The sequence below is a fragment of the Lolium rigidum genome, chromosome 6 (assembly GCF_022539505.1).
Source record: "Lolium rigidum isolate FL_2022 chromosome 6, APGP_CSIRO_Lrig_0.1, whole genome shotgun sequence".
Lineage (NCBI taxonomy): Eukaryota > Viridiplantae > Streptophyta > Magnoliopsida > Poales > Poaceae > Lolium > Lolium rigidum.
In genome coordinates, this window is record NC_061513.1 from 174,585,036 (window position 1) to 174,600,735 (window position 15,700).

General features: G+C 45.5%; 1 protein-coding gene across 1 annotated transcript; it reads right to left on the reverse strand.

Annotated features, from left to right (window-relative positions):
• Window positions 1-6,751: 6,751 nt before the first annotated feature.
• On the reverse strand, window positions 6,752-12,301 carry LOC124667489 (protein SYS1 homolog). The gene is made up of 5 exons (XM_047204755.1): window positions 12,152-12,301; window positions 10,635-10,738; window positions 9,778-9,953; window positions 8,452-8,675; window positions 6,752-7,005 (listed from the first exon to the last, which is right to left on the reverse strand). The coding sequence occupies exons 2-5, from the start codon at window positions 10,692-10,694 to the stop codon at window positions 6,998-7,000; spliced, it is 468 nt and encodes a 155-aa protein (XP_047060711.1). The 5' UTR covers window positions 10,695-10,738; window positions 12,152-12,301; the 3' UTR covers window positions 6,752-6,997.
• Between the last annotated feature and the right edge of the window lie 3,399 nt (window positions 12,302-15,700).

The window sequence follows — 15,700 nt, forward strand, 5'->3', positions numbered from 1 at the left end:
CTTCTTATAATGAGATAAGTATTTGGAGTCAATCTTGTGATGATATTGATTCTTTGATATAACTTGGGCAACCATTGCCTCTTGATTTATTTTGTGTTTTGTCCAAATTGTATCTTCCTTTGGTTCTTGGAAGTATTGTGCATGCATATTTAATATATGTATATCTTATGGCATGTGTCACTTTCATTGATCCAATATATAGGGTAAACTCCATCAAATCCTAATTTGGCTAAGATGTGCATGAAATTCAATTTCATATCTATATGCACATAGAATTGTGGAGTTTGTCCTATATGTTGTAGTGTGTCTAACTACTTCGGACCCAATTAGTTTGGGGACCATTTTGTACTTACCTTTGTGTTAGGTACAATAGATATGCATTGGATGCTTGTCTCACAATATGGAAAGAAGTGGTGACTCAATGGTAACTTGAGGCAAGCTAGGATGGTCAACGAACACATATCTACTACATCCACACCAATGCTATCTTGGTAACAAGTATCTTCTCATGCACACTTTTCTTGTATCCAACCTTATGGTTGCATCTTGGCATGAATCTCTTGATTTGCAAATGTTGTGCTTCTTGCAAAAGTCTTAATGAAACCTCTTTATTGTGAATGTGAGTAATTTGAGATGAGTGCATTTGTTGGGAAGTATTTTAAATCATGCTCATGATTCATCCATCCCAACGATGCCTATCTAGCAATTTTATTGCATATCAATTCCTCAAGGATCTCACATGTGCAATATAGATGAAAGTGCAAATTTAGTTACTTCTTTTGGTATCCCCGTTTGTGATACTTGTTGCCTTTCTCAAATGCATCCCAACTATCTTCTATCCCTTGTTGATATTTGTGATGTATTTTAGTTGTTTGTGGTTGAAGTTCATGAATGTACAATGAGATAAAATTGAGCCTTTGGCCATGCTATTAAGCAAAAATTCTTATTGGTATATTGCATGACTTCGTCTTGGATATCATACTATTTTTCTTGCGTATCTATTTTGTGTGTGCATGTTTCTTTGTGGATAAATATCTTTGTGATATTGCCCACTTAGAGAAACTTGTACACATAAGAGATTATACATCTCCTTTTGATATCTTATTTATTTATTGCGTGTTGATTGGTCATGCTAAGCAATATAATTCATTGAAGACTATGATGATGCTTTTTGCTCATCCTTGTAATAGTCTTATAATATGCTTTATCATGCCTTTCACATATCCTCTTGGTTGAGCCTTTTTATTATGGTGCCTCTTACTTGTTGCTCAACTATTTGTTTGTTGCAAGTGCTTAGCTTACTTTTCTATCTATGATCTATCACAAATGTTTGTGTTTTAAATGAGGGAGTGAGGATTCCATGTTATGCATATTGTATTCAAATGCAACATTTTATTTTATGCATGTACCTTGGGGAGCTTCCTCATTTGATTTAGAACACTATCTTGTGGTGATCATTAGAGTTTGATTCACTTGGTATCTTTTGTTTTTGAATGATATTAAGGGAGTGATAATTCCATGTTTGTGCACTTTATACTCCAATGCAAATTGTCTAGTTTTGTGTACAAACCTTGGGGAGCTTCCTCATATTATTTAGAGCAATCTTCTTGATCTTATCATAATATCTATCTTTCTTTTGGTATCTTCCTTGTGGTTCATTTGGTTGCTTGCTTCATTTGTTGAAGCTTCTTGACTTTGTTATCTTTTTGCAATCTTTGATCCTATCTATAGTGTGATTCCTTCCGAATATTCGTCATTGGATATGTGCATTTGATTCCACTCAAATTATGAGAAATGCACACGCTATGGAGGAAATCTCACTATATTGGCCTTCTAAATTTTTCACCCATTTCGGAAATTGGTGCCAATGGGGGAGAAGTTTGGAGGGTTTAAGGGAATTTGGTTATGTCTTTGCTTTGTGCTTAAGCATGTGCCTTTATTGCATTGCATCTTGTTGCTTTGCATAGTTGAATATTTAGAGGAAACTCCACTAGGCTTTGAATGCCAATATATGCAATGAAAGTCAAGATCATTCACACATGCATATATTATGGGGGAGTTTGCTCTATATATTCAACTTATTTGTTACTTCAATTCCTTATATAAACCCTCTCAAAGAGATTGTCATCAATTACCAAAATGGGGGAGATTGAAAGTGCATGGAGCCCCCATGTGTGGTTTTGGTAATTAATGACAATCCCTATGGACTAATGTTTGCATTGAGTTATATTTGTAGGAGTTGTCCATAGGCAATTCTTGAACCATATGTTGGCTTCAAGGTTGCAATAAGAAGAAGTTGATGAAGGATATCAAGTGTCAAGTATGTCTTGAAGATGAAGATGAAGTGAGCCCTCAAGTTACTTCAAGACATCAACATGATGAAGAATGAAGAAATAAAGTGCAAGTTCAAGATGAGCCATCTCGAAGAGATCCTTTGCTTGAGTCTTGCCATCCATATGGTGATCATGGATATGTGAAGATGCGCCGAAGAAGAAGCTCTCCCATGGTGGATTATGGGGGAGCAATCCACATGGTGGTCATGGTTATGTGAAGATGCGCCGAAGAAGAAGCTCTCCCATGGTGGATTATGGGGGAGCAATCCACAAGACTTCGTCAAGCAAGCACAAGCGGGAAAGGCGTTCCATCTTGTTGAGGTCAAGATCGTCGTCATCGAGCTCAAGTGGAATGCGCAAGTATAAGGTTTGCTCTTGATAGGGTTTGTTTCTCACCGGTCTCATAGTGTAGTTGGAGACCGGTTTATAGTTTAGTTGCCGTACTATCAAGAGGGCTCTCGAGTGAGTAACTCGATCGTATCGTTCGGAGAGAGCTCAAACCTTTTCATCCTTGCATCATCTTTCTTGGTTGTTATTTGGACCTTATCCATGTGATGTTTTAGAGCTTGTGCTTATTCTCATGACAAGCTCTAGTTCATCGAAAACGGATTTCGCATAGATCACTTGTTGCGTTTTCGAGTTTGGTTCATCATCTTTCTTGGTTTTATTTGGATCTTATCCATGTGATGTTTTAGAGCTTGTGATTATTCTCATGACAAGCTCTAGTTCATTGAGAATGGTTTTTGCATGGGCAACTTGTTGCATTTTCGAGATTGGAGGTTTCACCGGTATGTCTTTTTTAGATAGGTCAAACCTTTCATCATTTGTTTCTATCCTCCCTTGTTGGACTATGATGGTTTCCTGCATGATCTTGTAGAGCTTGTTCCTAGCTTCAAAACAAGCCCAAGATCATCAAAATCGGAGTCCGGATGCTAAAGTTATGCCCGTTTTAGTTTTGGTGTTTCGCAGTTTTCGGGGGGGCGGATAATCCGGCCCGAATGACCAAAACTGGGACAATATCCGGCCAAATATCCGGCCCGAGCCAGGGGCGATTTCGGGGGGCGGATAATCCGGCCCGGGGGCGGATTTTCCGGCCTGGGAGGTCCCAAACGGTCATATTTCGTTGGGAGGGGGTATATAAGACCCCCTTCTTCCTCCTTGGGCTAGTTGGTTCACTTTCTCTCTCTCCCCTCCATTGTTGTACTTCAAAGCGTGCCCTAGTTCTTGATTCCTCCCATGATTCTTGCATATTCTTGAGGGAAAAGAGAGAGGAGATCTAGATCTACATTTCTACCAATCAAATCCATCTCTTTGTGAGTGGAACTCTCTAGATCTTGATCTTGGTGTTCTTTGTGAATTCATTTGTTCTTCCTCTCTTATTCCCCCAATAGCTTTTGTAGCTTTGTTGGAATTTGAGAGAGAAGGACTTGAGCATCTTTGTGGTGTTCTTGCCATTGCATTTGGTGCATCGGTTTGGGTTCTCCACGGTGATTCGTGGTGGTGAAAGCAAGAAGGTTGTTACTCTTGGGTTCTTGGAACCCTAGACGGATTCTAGGCCTTTGTGGCGGTTTGTTGGGAGCCTCCAATTAAGTTGTGGATGTGTGCCCCAATCTTTGTGTAAGGCCCGGTTTCCGCCTCGAAGGAAATCCCTTAGTGGAACCGTGACCTAGGCCTTTGTGGCGTGGGTCACCGGAGATTTAGGTGAGGCGCCTTCGTGGCGTTCGGTGTGTGGTGTGAGTACCGCATCTTGGGGTGAGGCCTTTGTGGCGTTGGTGTGCATCGAGCAACCACACCTCAAGGTGAGCCTCTTGTGGCGTTCGGGAGCACTAAGCAACCGCACCTCTCCACCGGAGATTAGCACTCGCAAGAGTGTGAACTCCGGGATAAATCATCGTCTCCCGCGTGCCTCGGTTATCTCTATAACCGAGCTCTTTACTTATGCATTTTACCTTGTGATAGCCATCGTGCTTGAAGTTATATATATCTTGCTATCACATACTTGCTTGTATTGCTTAGCATAAGTTGTTGGTGCACATAGGTGAACCATAGTATATAGGCTTTGGGCTTGACAAAGTAAACGCTAGTTTTATTCCGCATTTGTTAAGCCCATCTCATAAAAGTTTTAAATCGCCTATTCACCCCCCCCCCCTCTAGGCGACATCCGTGTCCTTTCAGCACCTGCGGAGGTTCGTGACGAGGGATTGTCCAAGAAGCGTCGAGGAAGGAAGGCTATCGTTGGCACTTCCACGACGATGTAGGACCGGAACACTTCCTCCGGATCATCTTCAAGCCCACCTTCGAGCAGCTCGCAATCCCTTCTAAGTTTATCAAGTGGTTCAGACACATCCCTTCGAACATCATCGTCCGCAGCAACACTGGTTGCAGCTGGAGGATGACTACAAAGAAAGTCGGCGCCGGAGCATTCATCGACCAGGGGTGGGTAGGCTTCGCCATCGCCCACCAGCTGAAGATAGGGCAGTTCCTCACCTTCAAGAAGGTGTCCACTAGTGAGTTCAGTGTGGTCATCTTCGACCACACCTGCACTGAGGCGATGATCAGGTGCCCGGAACATGGCGATGCCACCAGGTGTGTTGTCGTGGAAGAAGAAGTTTGAATCTCTGCTGGTATTGTGTCTCTACTGTCCTAGTGTGTTTTGTCTGAACTGTGGTCTGTGAACAATTGTCCCGCCGAGTCGACTGAACCTAATTCGTATCGTATATGATTCTTGTAGTCTCGGCACAAGCAAGCACAAAAGGCAAGATTTCGTATCGATGATCACTGGTAACCTCACCACTCAAGGAAAGAGGTAACAATAGCCTAATTTGGGTTGCAACCAAACAATAGCATTTTCGTTTTCAGCTGCTACCTGATCTTAAAACCGGCCAACCAATCAGCCAAAACCCAAATCTCCAGGGACGAAAAAACTATTCGCGAGCAACCAAACGACACGTCAATTATGGCCCATGATCCGTCTAGGAAAACGCATGATACGTTCCAGATCACTAGCACAGAGACCAAAAACTGACCAGACTACCAAACGAGCCCTAGTTAAATTAAAACATGTTGATCATGGCCCCGAGGAGCAAGTCCTCAACAATGTTTCCATCCATCAGGGTTACATACTGCTCCACAAAGGTAGAAATTACCTGCTCAATAGATTCTCTTCCCCTCAGCTTCTCTGTCAATGTTCTTTTCTTGTCTTGGATTTTCCATGTTTTTTTTCGGGTGCTGTTTTTGATTGTGTGTTTGATTTTAACAGAGGCTTTGTCTTTCTTACCTTTTTGGTATGGCTGACGGCACGCAAACATTGAAAAGATAAAAGTGAACACATCTCTGCTGAAAAAAGCTTTTTGTTTCTGAGTGAATTGCTCTGCTGATATACTTCGTACCATATTCTTAATGTATGTTGTTGATAAGAATGGGCTCTTCGGTTGCGTTGGCTTTGTTACGAATGAGATGACACTGATGGACGTTGGAAGGGGACTCAAATCCCTTCTGACCATGCTGATCAAAAGAAAAATATGATTGGCCGTAATGGGAAGAAACCAACATCGCTGCTGTTATTGATACGAATGGTCTCTTCGGTTGCGTTGGGATGACACTGATAGATGTTGGAAGGGGACTCAAATCCCTTGTGAGTTGTGACATGCTGATAAAAAAATGATTGGCCATATTTGGAGAAAAACAGCAACGTTGTGTCATTGATAGAGTTAATTATGTGCACAACAACGAGAATGCGAGAACGGAGACTACAATTCGGACGGGGTAGTAGCTATCACAACTCACTGCCACCAGGATATATGGTCGAGCTCTGTTCTCTGCATGCACTTGTGTCTTTTGGGGAGATGGCAAACAAGCAAAATTCTGGAGTACGGGGTGAATGCTGCACTGGAGAATGGTCTATGGACTATGGATGAAGGGACTGCGCCGTGTTACGGTGTTAGTTCTGAACTAACAGGTTGATCTGTTAGTTCTGTCAGATGGAACGGATACTATTCGATGGAATCTGCTGATGGGATTCTGCAAAGAGCGCCTACCAGACACAATATCTGGGCGGATTCCGCAGCCGGTGCTAGACTATGTTTGGGAAAACCAAAGCTGAACAAAAAAGGTCAAACTTGATCTCTGTCCGCTAATTCAAAATCGGAACCGGCCAAGGGACAGACTGCTTGCTCGAGGATGGCTGCACTACAGCACCTGCTTCTGCGATCAGACCAACAGAACTGTTGCGCACATCCTCCACCTATGCTCGCGAGATATGGACCAATGCTGTGCGCTATCAACCTAAAATGTAGGCGTTGCGCTGGCCAACACGTCCGCCAGGAACTGGTGGAGCATGATCAACAGAGGCTCAACCAAGAAGATCAAGCAGAAGGAGGTTTGCTTCGCTGCATGTGTTGCCTGGACCCTTTGGAAAGTGGGGAACAGAAGAATCTTTTCAATGAAAAGCAATGCAGGTCGATGGTTTGATGGTCGATGGTATTGTTATTTAGTCATATAAATGCTCACTACATCAAAATATTTGTGGGATTGAACAACATTGCTTGTAAATCAAAGAACAAAGCATGCATCGCGAGTCTCTGTATTCCGAAGAAGATATTAACAAGCATCCCTTCGAGGGTAACAACAGTTGGCAACCACCTATACTCCTTTAGTCTCTGAGATTACACACCTGAAGGAAGGATGAAATAATTAGCAGATTACTATGTTGTGATAGGACAAGATTGTATCCAACAAAACAGTGACTCGAAGAGGGAAACTAACACTGTACATGTACCGAGTTCAGTTCCAAGTACAAAAAGTGCGTTACTTAACCTCTATATTCTCTTATCTAGGAATCTAAACAGTGATGACATGTTATTTACCGATAATGTTTGTTAAACAACAAAGAAGACACTACTCCCTCCGCCTCGAAAAAGATGTCTCAAGTTTGTCTAAATTTACATGTATCTAGGCACTATTTGGTATCTAGATAGATCCAAATTTAAACAAATCTAAGACATCCTCTTCAGGACGGAGGGAGTATATCTTTTCACTGAAGGAACTTAGCCATGCTGAAAATGGCAGGAAGATAATTAGATAAGCCAGGTCAAATATAAGTTTATTTTCGTGCTGCATGTCCCCATACTATTTCAATTCAGAAAATGCTGTGAGCCTGTAATGCTTGCTTGTAGTTGCTCCCAATGATTTTTTGTCTAGGAGCACATGCAACCCTACCCCAGCTGAACTAGAACGGCTGGGCGAGGTTTGTTACTACAAGGCGAAAAAACAAATTCTGAGCCCATAAACTTTTCTTATTCCACCTGACGAGAAGTGAAAGAAGCTACATAGGTTTTTGGTACCCAGTGACCAGTGGGCCCAGCCTGACCCAGATAGAGTTCTACTGAGTTTTCTATTAGCCAAACACTATTGGACCTCATTTGGAATGACTTCAGTTTAACCACTCAATCTATAGACAGGACTAGGTAAAAGTCTAAATGCTCCCTTATTTGGATCATATCATCATGTGGGCTAATAATGCATTGCAGTCGGAACTTACGCTAGGTTGCACATTTGGTTTTCAACTACTGTATATAAGAAACATTCTCCGACAATAACAGTTAAACCCGCCAGAACTACACTAAGATTATGTGGATAAAGAGTTCAGCTAAGCACGTTAGCACTGCTAGAGTTCGGCTAAGCCGAGAAGGAAGCAGCAGTCAGCATTTTAACCCTACTAGAATTCATGATTAGATGCCAGAACTGAATTAGCAAGATGTTGTAACCAGTGACTGAACAAGAACTTGGTCCAAGCTTGCAGCAAGCACGCTCGCAACATAAAAATTGCTTTTATTTCTTCGAACCATGCAGGAGTACAACATAAAAATTAGGATATTACTAAATTGCAGACTTATTCAAGTAATATAATGTGCCATCCATAGCTTCAAAGTTCATTAGCAGCATGTATTAACAACTTAGTCAATCTAGTATCCGAGCTATCACAAGACTCTTGGGTAAGCATACTTCAGTAAGAGGTCTACAGAGATAAGCAACAAATTGTACAGGATTCTTATGTAAAAAAAACAATCATCAAAAGGAAAATGAAACAAGACAAACTCATTATGACAGAGTTGCTTACTTGCACGAATCCATACTGGAATATCTTGTAGTTGTCGCCTGATGCATAGGAATTCCGCAAGGAGAGACGTAATTGCCAAACCAACAATGTTAACTACCCACCATGTAATTGAAGCTGGCCATCCACCATAAATGATGCACATAAACAGATGAATGATGTAGAGGGTGCATGCAAAGACCAGGCACTTATTGGCTCTCTCAGTCACATAAAGCATGAATCTAGCACTGCCCAAGGAAAGCATGGTAGCAAAGTTAATACTGGAGTAATGGACCATATCTTGCACAACATATTGATGGGACAGTTAGACAACTGAAAAAGGCTAAATCAATATCAATCAAGCCTATTTCTTCATAGCTGAACAAACGACAAATTCTTTGTGAAAGCCTCAAGGGCAGGCTTATCATCAGTAGCATGGTTTTGGTTTCTGGAGTAATCCTTAATGCTAGCACTAACCTACAACAAGGCAGGGAATTGACCGATTTAGATGGTTGCATGAGAAGGTTTGCCTAAGTGCAGGGATTAAGGATACAGGAAAACACAAGACGTGTTAATGTGAGTGCAGATATATTTCATTCCGAAAAGGCTTGAAGCATCAAAACCTGATTCATTCTTCTTTGTTTTTCTTCAGATACTACAGTAAGCACTTTTCTTACAGCATCCACAAAATATGCAATAGTGTAACATTTGGACGATATTTTTGCGCCCTCTAACGAATCACGGGAAATTGATTAATTCCCCTATCTGGCTGCAATAAGAATTCCTGCTTCAGAACATATACTAGGGATTAAACCCTTCTTAATTGATTTGGAGAATGAAGATGGGAAGTGATTGCGAAATCTTTCTGGGTTAAAACTATAATTCCACGAAATAATTTAAGGGTCTGTCTACTGGTGAGAAGACTAAGAAGGTCATCCTTCCAGTCATAATTGGTTGCCTACAACCTATGCAATCTATGACACTCCACTAAGAACCTTTCGATGTATACAAGTAATAAGCCAATATCACCTTGCTTCTATGTTACAAGGTAGACTTGGCTTAACTAATGTGGTTCAGGAAATGGCTATTACATTCTGCACGCTTAGTAGCTTAGAATAGCAATACCTGACTTAAACATACAGATCTGGAACTAGAAAGCATTAGCACCTACAGCTATTGCTCTTGTAACCAATAGAAATTACCACGAAACCAAGCGCAAGGGTCCAGTCGACCTATTCTGTCTACAGAAGAACCCTGTGCTGCTAAAACATGCAGAAGTAGGTTGTAGCTTGGACTAACCAAGTGTTGGTTTGCCGGCAGGAAGGAGGAATGGGGATGTTGTTACCGTACCCTGCAATGGCGGCGAGGATGAAAGAAGCTATGGTGCACCGGCCATTGGTTGTGTGCGGCGTGAGGATGGCGAAGTCAAAGAGGTAGAGGAGCGTGAGGCGCGGGACACGGGTGCCGACGAGGAGCGCCATGAAGGTGCCTAGGCCGAGGTAGTAGAGGCACTGCAGGCACACGATCTGGACACAATACATGTTTATACATCAAGAAAGACTGATATCAGCAGGATATTACACAAAACAAGACATATTTTGCAGTGGATTAAGCTAAAAGTGGAACATATGTCAGATTTAGATCGATAATTAGTATAGTTCATGTGTACAACTGAGTCTCCTTAACAGATATAGCAAAACAAAAGCTACAGCTACCTACCTTTGTTTTGCAATATTCTGCTTCCTAACTGCTATGGTATGGTATCTGAAAAAAGGATGTTTGTTCTATAAATTCGGTATCTAAAAAGGGGTGTTTGTTCTATAAATTCATAGCTAAGAAAAAAATCAATATTAGATTTGATAGGAGCATGTTTGTCTGTTAGTCATTCAAGTTTGTGCAATAAATATTATTCTTGTGGTATCATTGTTGCATGCAGAAACCAAAAAGTAGCATGACAGACTATGTACTGGAGATCATCCTTAATTAGCACAAGAAATCTAGCAGCCTTTACAAGTTGTGAGCCTAGTCTTTCAGTATAATGGTAAATAGAGATCCTCCCACAATCTGATGATCCTATTGTGTGAATGATTATGGAAGGAAACAACTCACTGGTATAACTAAAACTGTAAAATATTCATTTGTGAAGTATCTAAGGATTAATCCACGACACAAGAACTTAGAAGGCAATTGAAAGGCTCGCAACTGACCTTTCTGATCGTTTCCATAGATGAATCACCTGTTTCCTCCAATTCTCTAACTGTTTCCATAGGTCAAGTTGGGGAAACTCCAACAACTGCACTATTATCAGTACCTATCATAAATCTTTTTTAAAGGTAGTAGTGTGAAAACTACCAGAGTAAACAAGTGATGATAACTAATAAATCTAGCCAGGGAGACGCAATCTGGTCATATCATAACTAAAACTGGAACAACATAGTAAAAAAATTGACGAAGATCTGTCGAGGTTTCATGTGGAAGGCCAGACTTGATGTGAGAGGTGGGCACTGCCTGGTGGCTTGGGAGCAGGTCGCATCCCCCAAGGTGCTGGGGGGGCTGGGCCTCCCTAATCTGCGCCTCCTCAACCTTGCTCTGCGCTCCCGTTGGGCGTGGCTGCAAAGGGTAGACTCGACCAAAGCCTGGGCGGAATTCAACCTTCAGATTCCGCATTTGGCTAGAGCCCTCTTCGAGTCTTGGGCGACGGAGAGCGTGCGCTCTTTTGGAAGGATAGATGGCTCAATGGGGCGTGGGTCGCCGACCTTGCGCCAAACCTACTAGCCTTGGTGGCCAGCCGCAAGGTCAGTACTCGCACGGTTAAGGAAGGCCTTGGTGGTGAATGGTTGCGCGACTGTGGCCCAGAATTGGGGCATGCCGCGGTGGCGGAGTTCTTCCTCCTCTGGCGTGTGGTGGGCGCTGCACGGTTGGTGCCTGAGCGCTCGGATGAGTTTGTGTGGCGTTGGTCTGTCGATGGGAAGTTCTCGGTGAGCTCGGCCTATCGGGCCTTCTTCGCGGGCAGGGTTGGGGCGCCGACGGCCTCGCAGATCTGGCGCTCGCGTGCCCCCTACTCCTGCAAGTTCTTCGCGTGGCTCGTCTCAAGGAACAGATGTTGGACAACTGATAGGTTGCAGCGGCACGGCCTTCCCGCCCCGGCCTCTTGCCCCCTTTGCAATCAGGAGCCAGAGACGATTCAGCACCTGCTTCTGGGATGCGTCGTGGCTCGGGAGGTCTGGACCTGGGCTTTGAGCCGTTGGGGTAAGCTTGGTTGGCTACCTGCTGCTGACGAGGACCTGGTCTCCTGGTGGACCTCTAGACCTGGACTAGGGGCCTCGCAGCGAGACTTGTGGACTTCGTTGATCCTGGTTTTCTGGTCCATCTGGACACACAGGAATGATGTCGTCTTCAATTCGGCGAGGCCGGGCGGTCCTGGCGATCAAGACAAAGATCAGGGAAGAGTATGGGAGGTGGCGTCTAGCTAGGCTCTTTCGTAGTGATAGATTTGGCTTCCCGGAGCCGGTGGAGTTGTGGTGGCAATTAGGAGAGTAGGCTTTGGGTCGGGGAGCTGCCACCCATGTTGGCAGCATGAACTGGCCGCTTGCGGCGTCGCCGGGCTTCTTTGTCCCTTCTTCTATATATTAATACACCTTCCAGGATGTATTCTCGAAAAATAGTAAAAAAATTGAACTGGGCCGAATGAATGCTCAAAGAAAGAGAAGAATCACAGACGCACCTAGATCGATCGATCAGGAACAGCAGGATCTACAGCTGCACCAGTCGTGCCGTTGACCATGGCAAGGTAGCAGCTAGCGGTGGAAGCACGTCATCCGCCTCCAGCTGCACCTCGGAGGCGTGTGCGTCCACGGCGGCGGCAGCGGTCGTGTCCCTGGCTGCTCGAGCTCCTAGGGATCTTCGGCCACCAAAATCGACGATGAGGGGCGAGGTGGAGATCAGGGCGTGCCGCCGGTGCGAGGAACTGGCGGCTGCGGCGGGGAGGCAGCGGAAGTGCCGGTCGTCGCGGGAGGGGCGGGAAGGCAGGGAGGGGGGCGAACTCGCGGTAGAAGCGGGGAGACAAGGGAAGCGTGGTCCTCCCGCCGGCGGCGGGGAGGCACTGTGTGTGGGGTACCGGAGTGAGGAGAGTGTAGTGTGTGTCCGACTCCGATCCGATTCGGGACATTGATAGAGGGCGGCGCCGCATATCTGTGCGGCGGCAACCGCCCGTGCCACACTGACACGAGCGCGCATGCAGGCTCCCCATTGGCCCGACCGAGCGCGCATGCAGGCTGCGCTGCTGGCTGAGCGAGTGCATGCGCTGCATTTGGGAAACAGCAAAGTTTTAAATAGCCGTAGCCCAGCTTTTTAAGAGATCCGTTGATTTTTAAGAGATCCGTTGTGCCTATGTAATTAGTAGGCTAAAAAAATGCTAATAGACGGCTATAGCTTTATTTAGCCCCTAAATTCACTAGATGATGCGGGGTGGTTTTTGGATACCTCCGCCTCAAGACCGGCAAGTGCAGTCCCGCCTATCGTCGACGCTACACCATGGCCAAGGAGTCCCCCAAGTGGACCAACAACGCAAAACCCCGCCATATATGTCAAGTTGAACCCTATCCTCTCTATGGTCGACCTCAACACCAACTTGAATGGTATGCTATCTCATGCCTATCATCATGGTGTCTATAGGTACCGACATCGACAAGAACCAAGAGAGAAGGAACTCCCATGGTGCAAGGAAGAGAGAAGAAGAAGAAGAAGAAGAAGAAGAAGGAAAGAAGAGAAGAAGGAAGAGGAAGAAGAGGCGGGAGGAGGAGGCCCAGCCGGCCCAGGGGCCGGCCAACCGGGTCCTGGGCCGGATCCTCCCCGGAGACAACCGGGCATCGCACCGACGCCAACCGGATGGACATTTGCGACGTTCCCGGTTGCCGCCCGGTCCCTGGCCCGGTTTGGACCGGATGGTCCGCTCCCAGGTCCGGTTGGACCGGCCCCTGGACCGGATTTCATGGGTTCGACTCGACCGGAACTGCCTGAGTCGGTCCACCGCATACCTGTTCGACCAAAGCCGCCTTGTACCTCTATATAAGCACCTAGGTCGTCCCCTTTACTCCTTAGACAAGATTTAGGCTTAAACATGACTTTGAGCTTTGTCTCCCTAGGGTTAGATCCCCTTTGTATCAAGGCTACCCTTGTTGGATGTATGGATTTGGATGTGTGAGATTCTAGTGCTACCCACTCTCTCTCCCACTCCTTGATTCATCTCCCTCACCGATCTCTCACCTCGGAATTCTACCGCGCGTCTCTTCCGGGTTGATTCTATTGGCGTGGTCCATCGAGCCACGAGGGTAAGATTCGATTGTATCGGGTTGGCGTGCGTGTGTTCGTCTTCGTGTTCTTCGCGTTCATCATCCTCCCCCACTTTCCCCCTTTGGATTTGGGTCAATCGCGAGATCGGGCCACACCCTAGATCTTAGATCTCATCATATGGTATCAGTAGCTTTTGGTTTCCGCGGATTTGACCCCCCACCCACCCAATTTCATCTCTGAAAAATTTCCCAAAAAATTCCCCAAAAAATAGCCCTAATTTGCCTTTGGACGGATCTGCGATTTCGTTGCGTTTTGAGTGGTTTTGGTCCATGGATTCGGTGTTATTGTGCTTGATCTACTATTTCCCCAACTTTTAGCCCCCAATTCCATCGTTTTCCTTCGATTTGGGTCGATTTGGTTTGGTTTCGCTCAAGAACAGGAGAGAGAAACGACCGGCCGGTTGAGAAAACCGGTTGACCGGGCGGCAGACCGGCCTGGCTGGCCCAGGACCCGGCCAACCGGCCTCTAGACCGGGGCAGCCGGCCCCAGACCCGGCGCCACAACTCCACCACCACCGCCCACCACCACCACTCCTCTCCGCCGCCGGCAAGCACCGCCACCTTCCCAAACCACCGGTAAACACCACCGCGGCCCCACCGCCACCACCGCAGCCGCAAGAGCAAAGCCACCACCCACCACCGGCTTACCACCGCCACCACCGCCAAGCTACTTTGACCCTTTTCTTCCGCTCACTTGTGTTTGCTTGTTCCGGTTTGAGTGCCTTGTTTGTGAAACTAACCCGCAGCTCCGAAGCAAGCAACGACATCCTCGGCACCCCGAACTTGCAACCGTACTCTTGACACCACCGCTATCATCGCAAGTTGTGTGTTCCGACACCGCCTAACATTTTCATCTAGGTATAACTTGCATTTCCCTTGTAACCCCTCTTCTTTTGCGATCTATCCTATCGAGCATTGCTTATCAAGTGTTGCGAGACATTGCACGTGGCCCCGATTGTGAGGTGTGTGTCTAGTGTGGAGTCAAGCTTCTAAGCAAAACTCGTGTGGCAAAATAGCAAAAGCGAGCTAACGCTAACATAGTGCGAGAAAAAGCCGCCAAAACACAAAAGAGCAAAAGTGTGCAAGTGCCATCATACATACAAATACAAAAGAGTGTCAAGTGCCACCAAATTCAAAAGAGAAAAAGCTTTTAAGCAAAAGAGAGAAAAGAGAAGAGAGGCCGCGTGTGAATCTTGTTGTCTCTCCGTTTGCAACCAAAGTTTTGCCTCTCCTTGTGTTAGTGTGGCACCGAGCACCCTTGGTTGTGGGTTCTTACACTTTTCCGCTCATTCCTTGGTCGCACTAACCCAATTCATCTCGTGTGTGAGTTCCATATCGTTTCCGTGTTTATAGTGATCATCGCCTTGACATTTGATTTTTGGATTTCACCCACTCTTGACAACAAACTTGATTTTGGATTTCGTCTTTTGGCTTTCCACAATACTCACCTAACACCATATTTGCTAGCTTTTGCGTGTGCTTTTGTGTGAGTGCCCGATACAATTGTTTTGACTCTCGGTTTGTTGGATCACCCCGATCTTATCATACCACGGTAAGGTTGCGAGGTAGTGTTCTTCCACTAACATACACCATATAGATCTTGTCGTGCTAACATGGATAGCGAAGAAGAAGATATGGAGGAGTACACGGAGCACTTCGAGGAGGATACCTCTTCAAGCACCGCGGATGTGGAGGAACATGTGGAGCTCTACTCCGACTATGGCTCCGCAAGCATCATCGGCATGTCCGACATCGAGGAGCTCGACAACGACCATGGCTCCCCAAGCATCACCGACATGACCGACATCGAGGAGCTCTACTTCGACAATGGCTCAACAAGCATGGACGACATGGTGGAGCACCACCTTGAGGACGACTTCGACGAGCTCTACATCGACAATGGCTCACCAAGCATGAACAAC

Coding starts and splice junctions, on each gene's coding strand:
- LOC124667489 (XM_047204755.1), bottom strand. CDS start 10,694: ATGGAAACAGTTAGAGAATTGGAGGAAACAGGTGATTCATCTATGGAA. Junction 9,954..10,634: donor CTATGGAAACGATCAGAAAG/GTCAGTTGCGAG, acceptor TATTGTGTCCAG/ATCGTGTGCCTGCAGTGCCT. Junction 8,676..9,777: donor ATCCTCGCCGCCATTGCAGG/GTACGGTAACAA, acceptor TTCCTTGGGCAG/TGCTAGATTCATGCTTTATG.